This window comes from Bombina bombina, chromosome 1 (genome assembly GCF_027579735.1).
Source record: "Bombina bombina isolate aBomBom1 chromosome 1, aBomBom1.pri, whole genome shotgun sequence".
Lineage (NCBI taxonomy): Eukaryota > Metazoa > Chordata > Amphibia > Anura > Bombinatoridae > Bombina > Bombina bombina.
In genome coordinates, this window is record NC_069499.1 from 1147119136 (window position 1) to 1147135431 (window position 16296).

A 16296-nucleotide genomic window follows, 5' to 3' on the forward strand; every position below is an offset into this window, starting at 1 on the left:
GATTTACTACAAGAGGAAAAGTCTAAGTAGTGCCACTGTTCATCTTTGTGTGTTTAAAGTGTGTATATCTGGGTGACCCAGAATTCAGAACAGTAGAGCACACTAACTACTCCACTACAACATGGATTCTACATTTGATTTAGACAGACAGGCTAGACAACTAAAAAGAACGGCCGACTTAAATGAGATTTTTGAAGGAGATAACACTACAGGGAACACTACTACAGCAACGACACTAGATGGGGCGCTTAAAGATGTTCATAGAACTATGTATCGCCAAGATAAAGTATGGTGGAACCGCCACTTTTTTGAAAAGTACATTGAAAGAAAATTGATACCTAGAGGGCTCAGAATTCAGCTTTTCCCGGCTTTTGAGTTCAAAAATCCAGCTCTTACCACTGAATGGGAAGAAGCCTTATCTGAGTGTTCAGCGAAACTAATGGGCATACTTGTTAAACATGACAAATCAGAGTATGAACTATTAGAAACAAAAATCAAAGAACAAAATGAGGTTTTAAAGAAATTTGAACACCTCAAAGACTTCAACCAATTGTATAAATCCTATCAGCAGGAACTTGATAAATATGAACTCGAACTTAAAACTACAAAACAGGGAAAGTTAAATAGAGATATTAGTGACTTCAATAATAATAGAGTCTACAAATGGCGAAAGAATGGCTTCTATAGAAACAATATCAACAACAGGAACCCCAAAGTGAACATAATCGAAAGTGACATCTCTGACACTGACGGCGAGGAAGGAAGTTCTACAAACCACCAATCTAATAATGAAGAACCCCCTAAGCCTACATCCACAATTACACCAAGATCCTCTAGTAGGAACAAAAGAAAGGATTTTTTAGATGTAGGAGAACAGGGAGGAGGACACGCAGAGGCAGGGGGCGCAAACAAAAAACCATCGAGGGGACGAACGAGACCATACAAAGACAACCAGGGACCCTGGAGATCACAGAGAAGGGATCAGAGCCCATTCTCCCAGATTCGTCTGAATCATTGAGAGTAATAAACTTATCAAATATACAACTTGAACCGGAACATATGTCGGTACTCTCAAAAGGCCTGTCATTCTGCCCCTCCAACAATGTTGATAAATTTGAGACTGTCAAAGATGTTCAGTTATATATAAGGAAACTACTTCTGAAAAAACATTTTTCTCATAACTCTAACCCAGATGGTTGGTCTGAAGAAGAGCTTAGTAGCCTTAGAGATCTAGAAAATTTATTAACTGAATCAGAACCACAAACTCCAGCAAAATGGAGGGATAAACTCAATAACAAATCAACCTTTGTACCAAAATTTGTGAATTCTCCACAGATTGAAATATTCAGAGATCTAGTGTGTCGAGATGTAACATCACTACAAACAATACCTTCACAATATAACTTAACTTACAAAGAACATATGGCTATCCAGGAAATGAAGAAATGGGATCAAGTTGTGATAAGAGGTTCTGACAAGGGTGGCAATATAGTAATTTGGCCATTGGATATGTATCTGAGAGAAGCTGCAAAGCAATTAAAGGACAAATCCTGTTATACCAAACTGCTCTTTAACCCAATGGATGGATACATGAAAATCTATACTAATCTAATAAATAGAGCCTACAATGAAGGGATCATTACTATCAAAGAAAAGAAGTTCCTTACGGTCAGTAATCCTAAAATCGCCACCTTTTATATGTTACCAAAAATCCATAAAAATGCCGAAGTACCACCAGGACGCCCAATAGTTTCTGGGATTGGATGTTTAACAGAAAAGGCGAGTGAGTACATAGATCATCGACTAAGACACTACGTAGAGGAACTACCTTCATATGTACAGGATACAATGCAAGTCCTACAAAGACTTGAACATTTGACACTGAATGATACAACATGGCTGGTAACCACGGATGTGGAATCCCTCTACACATCCATAAACCATGAACAAGGCTTACAAGCTGTAAAATACTTCTTGGACAAAAACTCGGAAGAAGGGGAGGAACATGATTACTTCGTCCTTAAACTACTTAGGATGGTACTGAGTTACAACTTTTTTACATTTGACAGTCAATTCTACCTACAGACCCGGGGAACAGCTATGGGCACTACGTGTGCACCTACATATGCCAACTTGTTCCTCGGGTGGTGGGAAACTGAATATGTATTTACGGAACAGAATCAGAAATTTACGGATCTAATACCTTTATGGATTAGATTCATAGATGATATCTTCTTTATATGGGAAGGCACTCATTCGGAGTTACAAGAATTTCTTGGTCATCTGAATAACAATCGACTGAACATTAAATTAACCCATGAGGAAAGTCTGACACAAATTAACTTTCTGGACATTACCATCCGTAAGAACAGAGATGGGGTCATTAGCACTGATCTGTTTAGAAAACCTACTGCGACCAACAGCTTACTACATAGCACTAGTGCACATGCCCCAGGCACAATGAGAAGCCTTCCAACAGGGGAATTCCTGAGACTTCGCAGAAATTGCTCAGAAGCTCAAACTTTTGAATTGAGAGCACTAGATCTGGAAGAAAGATTATTGAAAAGAGGCTACAGCAAAAGATCGATCAAAAAGGCCAAACAGAGAGCCCGTCTAACACCACGCCAAAATCTACTTCATAAAAGACAGAAGAAAAAAACTAACTCTCAAATCCCCAGACTAATTCTGACTCACAATACTCAAACTCCACAAATTGTGAACATAATTAAGAAACATTGGAATATTCTAATGACTGACCCTTTATTGAAAACTACTTTGGGTCCAAGCCCCTCATTTGGATTTAGGAGGACTAAAAACATCAAAGATATTGTGACAAGTAGTCATTTCCAAAGGAAAAAGACCACCTCAGCATTTAACCCGGGAGCTCACAAATGTGGGAATTGCAGCACATGCAAATTTATGAAAAATACTACGGAGATTAAAGACAGATTTGGAAAAAATCATAAAATCAAACGATACATAAGTTGCAATACTGAAAGTGTAATCTATGTACTCCAATGCACTTGCAACCTATATTATGTCGGAATGACAACTAGGAGACTAAGAGTAAGACTTCAGGAACATTTAAGGAACATCAAAAATGCAGCCAAAGACAAAGAAGAATTAAAGACCTTAACTAGTGTAGCTGCACACTTCCTAAGACATCACAACTCAAACCAAAGAGATTTACAATGCTGGGGTATTGAGAAAGTCAGCCTAGGATTCAGAGGAGGGGACCTTGAAACGGCATTATTGAAATCTGAAAGCCGATGGATCTATTTATTAAATTCGGTCCAACCTTGGGGTCTTAACGAACAGAACAACCTGTATGTTTATCTGTAATTATCAGTAGAATAACCTTTCAATCTGACACAAGAAAGAATAAGATAAAATAATCTTTATGTCTAAGGATAATCACGAAGAGAACAATAAACTCTTCCAATAAAGGATAAGAAAGAACAAGGCCAAACGTACAAACTTACCTATAATAAACAGGATTTTCTCTGTCTTTACAAAAAATTCAGGATGGTAAAACAAGATAAAATCATAGAATGATATTCAACTCTAGAAAAGTTTCATTATAATATGGAGAGTATTATCTCTATTAGTATCATTTAAACATACCCAGAATCAAATGATCAACTGCTGATAGTCCCTAATGTAAACACCAGACAGGGCAATATTAGGATATCCGCTAAAATATTTATGAAATATTGATCTAGTACCTAACTCTCATTCTGTATATTCATATAACAGCATATGATTTAATAGCTGACATTGCCATTTCCCCCAAAACATAGTGTGGTTGATGGTTATTACAATAAACCTATATTATAACTTATAATACAAATAAGTTAAGCATCGAACGATATTTAATAAATCATTACAAGGAAATAAATGACATCCACTCTCATGACATACTCACATATATAAGTGATTCTGGTTTTGAAATCTAATAATTTTTCAGTTTTATATTTCTTTTTTCTAGCATTTCTAGCAACACTTTTAAATATAATCAACTCCTATAAACACCTTCTTTCACTCCTTTCACACTTTTTCCAGTGTCACTTCCTTTCCCATCTCTTCACTGCCCCATAACATTCACATGTTTGTTTGTACGCACAAAAACAGAGCATATTCCAGTCAAATAATAATTTATTAGAAGAAATACACATGTCACTTTAATTTAGATGTACGGAAGACAGTACACAGATTACAATTGAATAGATGTTCTATACACAACACTTTCATTTTATTCCCCCTTTGAATAAATTAATTTTGAAAACTGAACCAGCAGTTGCTTATATATAAAAATAGCTGCAGAAACTAATTCTGGTATACTAATCCATAATGCTTTTGAAGCAACGCTCTAGTGAGCCTTTGAACGTAATCGCATAAATAATGAATAGTAAATAGGTTAAAACATTGAACCAAGACTATGGTGGGAGAACAGTAAATGTAGATTCAATTATCGTACACTTAAGGATATGGACTATAATTACAGGAATATTTGTTAACATATTTACAGATTTATGATATCCACTGAATTTGAGAATGTATGGTACCTGAGAGTTATTATCATTATTATTTGTAGCGTATTGAATCCTAGGAATTCCGATGATTAATATCCTATAACGAATATCCGATCTATATCAATAATGGTTAGATTTAGATACTTGAGAGTCAGTTTACTATTGTCAAATCTTCTTACGATAATATATACAACATAAATGTCATTCTCTACAAATACGGACCATGTAGTACTATAAACATTAACGTGCTATTGGAGTAACCTATTGTCCATCAATTCAGTCAGAACCAATCGCAGTAGCCCTGAGTATGACTCATGTAGGTCCGTATACATGACTTTGCGATTGGAGCAAATAGCTGTCTATCAATTCACTCAGAACCAATTAGAAATCCTATTAAAGTGGAGCGGGGGCGGGACTTCCGGTCCCACAGGGTATATATCCCCAAAAACACGGCGGCTCGCTGCCTTTGATAAAGCCCAATCGGGCGAAACGCGTCAGGGGAGAGTGTTGAACTCGTTCACGCTCTATTCTTTATGTCTTTTAAACTAGCCCAGTATCGCTAAAATCATGTGGAGCAAAGGGTTACCGCCATTATAGAGCTTTAACTTTGATATTTGACCTATCTGGTCAGGGTACCTAATAGGGACCGGTACATGGTGCTTATAGAAAAATCTTTCATACTATATATACAATAACGAGTTAACACCACACAGCCTGGGTTGTGCCAGACTTTATTCCATTAATAGCTAATTAAGTTTCTTTAAAAATTACTTGCCACATTGTGGATATTACCATAATAACTGGGTTGTGCCAGTTTTAACTTAAACTAACTAACTAGTGTGTGGATGTGCGTGTATTGTAAGACCTTATAAACTTTGATATTTGACCTATCTGGTCAGGGTACCTAATAGGGACCGGTACATGGTGCTTATAGAAAAATCTTTCATACTATATATACAATAACGAGTTAACACCATACAGCCTGGGTTGTGCCAGACTTTATTCCATTAATAGCTAACTAAGTTTCTTTAAAAATTACTTGCCACATTGTGGATATTACCATAATAACTGGGTTGTGCCAGTTTTAACTTAAACTAACTAATTAGTGTGTGAATGTGCGTGTATTGTAACACCTTATAAATGTATGAGTGCGGTTGAAACTACCTGATAGTGACAGTATTAGCTGTATCACACAGCGCCTAAACCGAAACATATAAATCAAACTGCAACTTAGTTGCGAATTAAACAAATGGACTGTTAACTCTATATTTAAAATCTGAGCTGTGCCAGACCGAGCTGTAACTTTGAACACAATTTTCAGAGCTTTCGAAATTAATTGATATCACAACACGGTGATTTAATTGAAACTAAATCATAAGAAACTTTTATTGAAAGTGGGTATGCCAAACTTAACTGTAGTTATAAAACCCAGTATATAAATGCCCTATGAGAAGTATGTCATAAACTGAAGATTGATAATTATAAGACTTGTGACCATAACAGTGGCTGCGCCAAAGGCAATTAATCTGAATTTCCATACATTGGATCAGAATAATAATAATTTGTGGCACTGCTAATAAACTTTGGGACACTTGTCAACTGATACAAATCTGGGAGTCGCTGGGATAGTAGATTTAGTTTTTCATGCAACATACGCCTAAAATTTATATAGGTGGATCAACCAAATCCATAATAACCTTTACAGCCATTGCTATATGGACGAATCAGGGTATAAATATTTAATAACTTTAGTGAACCATAGTGGCCAGATCGAAGGTCTGGGCTACACAGAACTAGGCTTATTGTGATTATAACTGTACTCCAATTTTTAGGAATATATACCTAATGAAATTTCGAAAACTACAGTAACACCAAGCACGCACACATTACTATTTATACCTATAAACAGGTTAAAATTATTACCCAGGTTAGAATTGATTAAACCCTTGTTTGTGTGATTATTTAATTCACCAGTACCCCTATTTGTGGATAATCATTATTAATAATTTTTACTCTGCTATCATTCATTTGAATGAGGATAGCAGGAGCCTATATAGCTGAAAGTACATAACCTTGACCAGAATTTATATATAAGCTCTACTATTCAGATGAACACTCTGTTGGTAACCATTAGCAAGTTAATTCATTGAACTATTTAGATCACTATAACTAGTGAATTTATTCAGGCCGAATTATCATGAATAGTGATCTAATGTGAAACTTATTATACTGATTCAAGCACTGGAGCAAATTTTAATCGTGTGTGTATCAACCAAACAAATTTTGGTTTTTTAACTTTAATACCAATAAAAGTTATATTTTAATATCCTGTTACGGAATCCCAATCTTTAGTTCAGACCTAGAGTGCTGTAAGTGCATACTTTAGGTAGTCTGGTATCCTTTATACCATTCTTCTTTTGTGTATGAGGCACTTTCCTTGTCTTTACCAAAACACACCATCAAACTGATTGAGGCAAATTTTGATTTTAGATGGGTACCAGAAGGGCTAAAATACTTAGGCATAAAGTTAACAACACACTCGTCAAAACTATATGCGGCAAACTATATTCCTATGTTCAAAACCATTAGATCAGATTTAGGGAAATGGAAGAAGATGGGTTTTTCGTGGTATGGGAGATTGTCTGCTGTTAAGATGACAATTTTACCCAGAATTTTATATTTGTTTAGAGCGCTCCCAATTAAGGTTATTGTCACAGATATAGCCAATCTCCAGAGAGATATACATAGCTTCTTAAGAGATAACAAACACCCGAGAATTTCACATCACATCCTAAATAGACATAGACAATTAGGGGGGGGGTGGGGGGGCCCAAATTTACTAGATTACTACAAAGCAGCGAGAATGGCCCAAGACTCTATACTAGGCAGAAGACAGGGAGATATCCTTTGGCCTGTCTTGGAGGCAAAGATGGCGGGACAGGAGACCCCAGACAATATTCTTTGGCGAGATAAGCTGTACAAGGACCACAGCATATACCAAAATAAAATTACGCAAATTAATAAACAGCAATGGACATCACTAAGTCAGACAGGAAAAATGTTCCCTATACACTCAATGATAATGCCCTTAAAAAACATTATAAATGAGGAGTTTAAGCATTAAGAAATGGGAAAACAAAGGGTTATATAGGGTGGCAGACATGCAATTCCAGGGTAGGATACTGACTTTCATCCAACTTCAGCAGAGATTGGAACCCCTCCCATTACACTGGTTTTTATACCTTCAGATAACTTCAGCCATAAAGACGTATCTATCAAAAAGCAAGACACATAGTCGACAGACAACGTTAGAGCAATTATGCACTTCACTTACTAGACCCAAAAGGGCAATTTCTAGACTTTACATTTCCATTCAGGAAGCTAGGATCTGTGCTAAAACTATGCTAATGTTAAAATGGGAAGCAGATCTAGGTAGGGAGCTGGAGCTAAACAAATGGAGTGAAACATTACACCAGGCCAGTAAAGGTCTCATTAGTGCTGACCTGAGAGAAAATGTTTTAAAAACGTCCTTTAGATGGTATCTGACACCAATAAAGACAGCTCATATGGGAAAGGAGAGCTCCAACTTTTGCTATAGGGGTTGTAAGGTAAGGGGGTCATATATCCACATGTGGTGGGAATGTCCAAAGGTTAAGAGCATATGGAAGGAACTATCCTCACTACTGAGTAAGGTACTAGATGAACGGATTTCTCTCACCCCTGCTCAAGCATTGCTGCACGAAAGTATACCTAGGCTGAACAAATATATCAATACCTTTATTAGAATCCTATGTACTACAACGAGAATAGCTATAGCTAAGTACTGGAAGATGGAAATACCATTGTGGTCAGAAGTGTTAGAATTCAGTTGGTGTACCTGATGTATGAGTCGGCTGCATCTATACAGGACACAGAAACTCAGTTTCAAAAGGTTTGGTACTATTGGATAATGGAGAGTAGCTATAATGTGGGACTTAGGGTAAGTGAGGATGCTGAAAGATTGAGGTAGGATGATCATGTCCTATTGAGAGGAGGTGAAGGGGAAAAGATGACTGGCATTCATAAATACGATATAAAAGAGTAGAGCTAGATGAGTAAGAAATCTTTAGATACGATAAGAATAAAATATACAGTGATGAAGTGTTAATCTATTTTTCTATTTTGTGCACTTTTCTTTTTTCTGTTTTTAGTTTGGGTTATGTTTTTTGTTCTTCTATTGTAGTTGATGAGATTAAAGTTGTTATATAACATTGTATAACCCCCCACATAAAGATGCTCCCTTATGAGAATATTATACTGATAGAGAGATAAAAAGATGATTAAAGGGAACATACATTGAAAACAAATTACTCCTCCAAATGTAATGTAGAAAACTGTAATAATTGCATTGGTTTGGGTCCTTGAAGGTTATAACATGGAAATCTTCATGAAGATATCTAGGAAATCTCAGGTATGGACTTTTGAGAGACTCAATAATAAAAGAACTCTTTCATAACAAGACATTCTTCAATTTGACAACTTTTTATGTATTTTGGATTCTAAAGTCTGTTGTGTGTTATGTCTTTGTGGCAAACTGTATGTAATTTTCCTGATATGATTGATGGAGGAGTGTGGGCAATAAAAAATATTTCATCTAAATAAAAATACAGCAAGATTATTATTCATCAGTTCTTCCGAAGCTAAATAATGAAAAATAAGTTTAGAAAGTGTTGTATATTTACACACAATTTCCCTAAAGAACCTTTCTCTTAAAATAGAACAAACTATCTACTATACTTATACAATATACAACTCAGTACAACTATTTACAATATTATCTAAGATATTTAAAAAATATGATTTTTTTTAAAAAATTAATAGCAATACAAAAATGTGTCTAAATAAAATAATCCTCTAGATATCAATTATTATTATTATTATCGGTTATTTGTAGAGCGCCAACAGATTCCCCAGCACTAAATATAACAATAAGCAAAAAAAATATACAACTTGTGTAACAAGTCTAAGAAACATTTCTTTGCTGTCTCATCAGAAGAGAGAGCTTGGACTATAGTGCAGCATGACCGATATTATTCAACAAAGGTCTTAGGTTCGAGTCCCAATGAGCCATTTCTTGGAGAGCTTCATTATTGGAACGCATCATGGGCAGAAGTTTCTTCACTGGCTAATGGATCCGAATATTGCGAGCAGAGGATAGAATTCTCGTGCTTCAAATCCAGACTTCTCAATACCCCTGGTAAGAAAAACATTTTTTTCAGCCTGTCTAACATGTTAGAGCTTTCAGATATAAAAATACAGACCAGATAGTGGAAACACAATTGCAGTGCATAATTAAATTAAGTTATTCTCAACATGTTTTTCTTTTGCAACATTTAAAAATCTCATTTTTAATACTACAACACAAGGGTGTAACTAAAGGGGCCTCAGTGGTCTCAACTCAGACTGGCCCCACACATCTAGGGAGCACATAAAGGAGCACAATTAGTAGCAACATTGCTAATGGGAGGCCTGGTGGGGCTTGGTCTCTACATATCATGCATATATTAAAGGGACATTAAACACTAAATAAATGCTAGATAGAATGATGCATTCAAAGAAAAGATTAGACCATGACTAACATGTAGATGTATTTTTTAAAGTTTCATTAGTTGTTTAAAAAGTGACAAAATAAGTGTAAAGTTTTAGTGTCTATAAAACACAGGGAGCTGCCATGTTGTAACTTGTGTTACCTTCTCTGCTGTGGCCAATTAGGGTCAGTTATAAATAGGCCACTAGAGTGTGCAGCCAATGGTTGTGCTGGATTTAACAGTGTTCTGCACTTCCATTTCTAACAGGAACTGAAAAGCTCACAATTTTGAAAATGGAATTACAGGCAAAGAGGACAACATGAATAATGAAAGTATATTGTAGAGTTGTTTTATTATATACAATTTATCATTTTATATTACCATCTCAAAGTGTTTAATGTCCCTTTAAGCACCAGTAGGTGGTACACATGTTCCCAAAGATCTCCTAATGTGATTCCAACTAGTGTAATAAATGTAAATCGGAGTGTCTCATCAAGGGCTAACGTGTAACAAATTTAAAATTTATACCAATCAATTTATTAATATAAAATATACAATAATTATATAGGAAATAAGAATATAAATAAAATATATGTGCATATATTAAAAAAAAAAAAAGTCTAAGAGTAGAAAAAGTGTTTAAAGTGTCCCAAATAAATATGTGCTAACTCATAAATCCAATGGTAAAATCCCCAAAAAGGAAATCCTCCAATGCAAAATTTGTTCAAATCTTCATCAAGTGCAAATACATGTAAGTAGCCTAGAAAATAAACCTAAATATAGTGTAATAATGTTAGGTAATAAAATCCCTGAATTACAATAACACAAGGCTTCCCAGATATAGTTAGAAAATTTTAGCTAAATGACCATTGGTATTTATTTGGGACACTTTGAAGATAACATATTGAACATTTCACTTTTGGATTATTTTTCTACTCAGCCTTTTTTGTAAAATATGCGCATATATTTTTTTAATATTGTTATTTCCTATATGGTTATTGTATACATTTTATTGATAAATTGATTAGTATAAGTTGTAATTTTGCTGCACTTTAGCCCTTGATGAGGCTTAGGGGCCAATTTATCAAATGCCGGGCGGACAGGATTCGCTGTAGCGAATCATGTCCGTCCAGCATCGCTAAATGCATTGCTAAAAATCCTGCGTATTTTTGTGTGAATGGTTTAATTACTTATTTTGTATGATTTTAAAATAACAAATTTCATTGTGCACATCTGTAATGTATGCATCTCCTTCCCATATGAAAATGCAGTATACGCCCCTTAGCGAGACACCCTGTTTTCAGGGTAAAAAGCGTATTTACTGATAGATATTCTTAAATAACCTAGAGACTTTTAGATAATCGGGCCCTAAGATATTGTTATTTTTTTGCAGATAATTCTGTTCTGTAGTCTATTTTTGTGGCGTTCTACTATAGAATAGGTTTTACAGACTATTTTCCTTTAGTAGTGACAGATGATTCTCTTTTGCTTTGAAGCTGGACTTCCCTTTAGCTTCTGGATGGGACGCAACAATGAGAGACATTTTTACTGGGGTGGCTCAGGCCCAGGAATACAGAGATGTGCCTGTGGTCTAGAAAAAAACTGCGCTGACCCAAGATATTTCTGCAACTGTGATGCTGATCATTCCCAGTGGTATGTGCTTTCTTCCCTTTTATTTAGATATTAAGACAATGGGATGGATGTAGTTAAAGTGTACTGCCTCTAAGAAAAATAATCTATATGAAGAGATAAAGGGACATGAAACAGAACATACAATTTGAAACAACTTTCCAATTGACGTCTATTATCAATTCTGCTTTATTCTCTTGGTATCCTTTACTGAAGGAGAAGCAATGCACTACTGGCAGTTAGCTGAATACTTCAGTAAGCCAATGATAAAAGGTATATATGTGTAGCCACTAATCAGCTGTTAGCTGCTAGCCCCTAGTTCCTGAGCCTACCTTGGTATGTTTTTTTGACAAAGAATACCAACAGAATGAAGAAAATTATTTTATAGAAGTAAAATGGAAAAAATAAATAAATTGTATACTCTAATTCATTAAATTAAAAAAAATGGGTTTCATGTCCCTTTAAAGGTTTTTGTTGCTACTAACAGGCTTTTACATGTACTGCTGCATGGAACCCATATCTTTTACTTTATAATTACATAATCATATGTTTCAGAATGTTTTATATGCTGATTATTTATTAACATATAATATTGTTTTTGCAAATCAATGTTTAAATTGCCTTAAAAGGATATTAAACTACTGGGCACCACTACAAAATAATAGTAACTACTCACCATGTTACTGCATTTCATCCTGTCCTTGCAGCTCTTTTCAAATCAATTCTGTTTTAATAGCTTAAAGGTGCCAGATACTGAAGCTCCGCCTCCTCGCACTGTGGGAGCCGCCATTTTGGAGCTCAAGTATTCTAACATCCTGTAACAAAACAGTGCAGACTCACAGATCAGAGATATTGCCCACTATTTTGCAGCTGTATCATTTTCTTGGGGTAGTGTGCATGATACAGCAAGTGAGCCTTTCATTTTTTCAGCTGCTACATTGTTTTGTGTTACTGTTTAGTGTTTTTTTTAATTTTATTTATATTTTGTGTAACTGTAAAAAATGTAAAGCTCACACAATGGGGGATATTTATCAGAGCATCAACTGAAAATACGCTTGAATTTTTTCACAAGATTGATCCGCCGTAGTTATCAAAGTGCCAAGTTGAAATATCTGATGAAATATACTTTCCTGCGATCTTAATCCGATGCAGATCGATGCTTGCATCATTACAGATGTTTCAAATTCACATTCGACTCTATTTGACCCTTTTCTCAATTTATCAAACATTTAACAGGTACGCTTGCGTCTATTCCGAGTCCGACACAGCGTACCTAGTTTTTAAACCACCACCCTTGAGGCCGCGGGTGCCATAGAAATCAATGGGAGTCTGAAAACACAGAAAGCTTATGTCCGATGCTGCTAGAGAATGAAGTATATTACATAATAAAAGTAAATTAGAAACTTTATTACAATTGTATACCCTTTCTAAATCAAAAATATTATTGCTCCACATTTGGTGCAGTAGTAGATATAGGGATAAAAATGAAAAATACATTACTACTTATAGATTATGTTGCAACTTTGTCTCTCATTACAAAGCAAGGGGACAATATTATTTCTCCAAATTTGTTGCAAAGTTTTGCCCCAAACTTGTTGCACTAATAGATATAGAGATAAAAATGAAATAAATACACAACATAATATAGCTAACTTCCTTTTTATTTTTTCGGAAAAATCTATTTGCACCATGTTTAAGCCATGTAATACAAGTCCCACTCTCCACTTCGCACCAATTATGACGCAAACTCCTAAACAACCCACACACTAGTGAATTTTTAAACCACTTTTGATTGGAATATGCATATTCACATGATTTATGACATCAGACAATCTGACTAAAATATACATTTTAAACTTTCACAAATGAATCAAATTGCTCGATACTTGTGTCATTGATCACTCATCAGAACTTGTAAGTGCCATTTGTTACATTGTGTATTATACTTTGAAAGTATGTATATGTGATATTAGTATTAAAGAGAAACATTGATGCTGACATTAGGACACACAGTGTAATATTTTAGACAATGATTTTAAAATTCGAATTGATGTTTGATTCAATATAATCTTAAAGGGACATAATACTAAATCACTTTAAACTGATGCAGTATAACTATAAAAAGCTGACAGGAAAATATCACCTGAGCATCTCTATGTAAAAAAAGGAAGACATTTTACCTCACAATTTCCTCAGCTCAGCAGAGTAAGTTCTGTGTAAAAAGTTATACTTCACCTGCTCCCAGCTGCAGGTAAAAAAAATAAAAAAAAATGAAGAAATGAACAGCAGCCAATCAGCATCAGCAGTGCTAAGGTCATGAACTCTTACTGTGATCTCATGAGATTTGACTTAACTCTCATGAGATTTCATAGTAAGCTTCCTTTACCTGATTGGTGAAATAATATGAGAGTTCACGAGGCTCATCCTTTCAGCTGTCCCAGGACAGACACACTAAAATGCTGCTTAGAAATCCTTTACAATGGGAGGTGGCTACTGAGGAACTTTTGAGGTAACATATCTTTCTTTTTTACATAGAGATGTTCAGGAGATATTTTCTAGTCAGCTTTTTACAGCTATGCTGCATCACTTTCAAGTGTTTAAACATTTGGGTATTATGGCCCTTTAAGCTGATAGCTCAAAGGGATAGCCCACCTAACATTAAACTGTCATGATTTAGATACAGCAGAAATTAAAATCACCTCTTTACTGACATGATATTTTCAGTGTTTTTCTTCCTTCTCTGGAATTTCTTTTTCAATAAGAAATGTCATCTTATATGCCAGCCCATTTTATAACACCTGTGTAGGGGTGTTTTTTAAAACTAGATTGCAATCAGGAGGGGTTACACAGGTACAACGAGAAAACTGTCTCAGCTCTTAAAATATCCATTGATTGCAAATAAATACATATGATACCCTGATTACATGTTATATTCACAATTATTCCTGCTCAGAATAATAATAAATTTACACTATATACATATAGTGGTATAAATACAGAGATATGACAGACAACATTGTTTAGAACAAAAAAAAAACTTAGGGACATGTAAATATGTTTGAAAAAGATTTCTGACATAACACACACACACACACACACACACACACACACACACACATATATATATATATATATACACAAGTATGTGCAAAGATATATGTACAAATTCTAGCATTAATATTCGTTTATAAAAAAAAGAAATAAAAGCATATCATGAATTCTAGAAATACAAATACACATTAATTTAACAGGTTTTTTTTGTATAACAAATAAATATAAAAATAACTTTCTATGAGATATTGTTTGTTAAGGTATAAATGTAGCTATTTCTTGGACATTAACAGATGAAAAATAAAAGATTAGCTTTAGAGAAATGTGCTTGTTCATGGACAGTAATGAAATGGTATAAATAAAGTTGGGAAAAACCCGAATAACCGCAATATCGATGACTGTTAGTTAACAACAGTCCAAGGCTCATTGCGTTTTTGATGTTTTTTTTTATAAATAAGGGCATCGTATGTGGATCCACGTCAGCTATATCTGGCGATGTCTGGCGAGCATATTGATGCCGGCGAATGCACCAAGATTGACGCTTTGATAAATATCACCCAATGGCCTCTAGTTATCAAGCCGTCAACCTCAAATATGCTGGAATTCCGCAGCGTATTTGTGGCAAGGCTGATTCGCCTAAGTTATCAAGCCCTACACACCGGCAAAAGTACACAGATCGATTCTTACGTCACTCCAGATGTTCCGAACGCAAGTTCGGCACAATCTGACTACTTTTGCTAGTTATCAAATGACTAGCAGGTACGCTCGGCACTTTTCCGGCCCATCGTACCTGGTTTTCAATCCGCCGCCCTGGAGGTAGCGGATCCCATAGGATTCAATGGGAGTCTGACCATAGCGAAAGTTCATGTTCGCTGCTGCCTGATATCCCATTGATTCCTATGGGAGATGTCTGCACCTAACACCCTAACATGTACCCCGAGTCTAAACACCCCTAATCTGCCCCCCCTACACTGCCGCCACCTATATGAAACATGTTAACCCCTAAACCGCCGCTCCCGGAGCCCACCGCCACTCTAATCAACTTATTAACCCCTAAACCGCTGCTCCCGGAGCCCACCGCCACTCTAATACACTTATTAACCCCTAAACCGCCGCTCCCGGAGCCCACCGCCACTCTAATAAACTTATTAACCCCTAAACCGCCGCTCCCTGACCCTGCCGCAACTATAATAAATATGTTAACCCCTAAACCGCCACTCCCGGACCCCGCCACCACCTACATAATACCTATTAACCCCTATCCTGCCCCCCCTATACCGCCGCCACCTATAATACATTTATTAACCCCTATCCTGCGGATCCCGTACCCCGACACAACTAAATAAATTGTTTAACCCCTAAACCGCCGCTCCCGGACCCCGCCGCCACCTATATTAAACTTATTAACCCCTAATTTGCCCCCCTACACCGTCGCCACCTATAATAAATTATTAACCCCTATCCTGCCCCCCCTATACCGCCGCAACCTATAATAAATTATTAACCCCTATCCTGCC

The 16296-nt window shown here is 35.8% G+C and overlaps 1 protein-coding gene across 1 annotated transcript in view; it reads left to right on the forward strand.

The window, feature by feature from the left end:
- CNTNAP1 (contactin associated protein 1) overlaps window positions 1-16296 on the forward strand; it is a 258073-nt gene that overhangs the window by 203368 nt on the left and 38409 nt on the right. The window contains exons 13-14 of the mRNA XM_053699377.1: window positions 9565-9768; window positions 11596-11752. Of these exons, the coding sequence (XP_053555352.1) occupies window positions 9565-9768; window positions 11596-11752 (361 nt within the window). The remainder of the gene's footprint in view (window positions 1-9564; window positions 9769-11595; window positions 11753-16296) is intronic.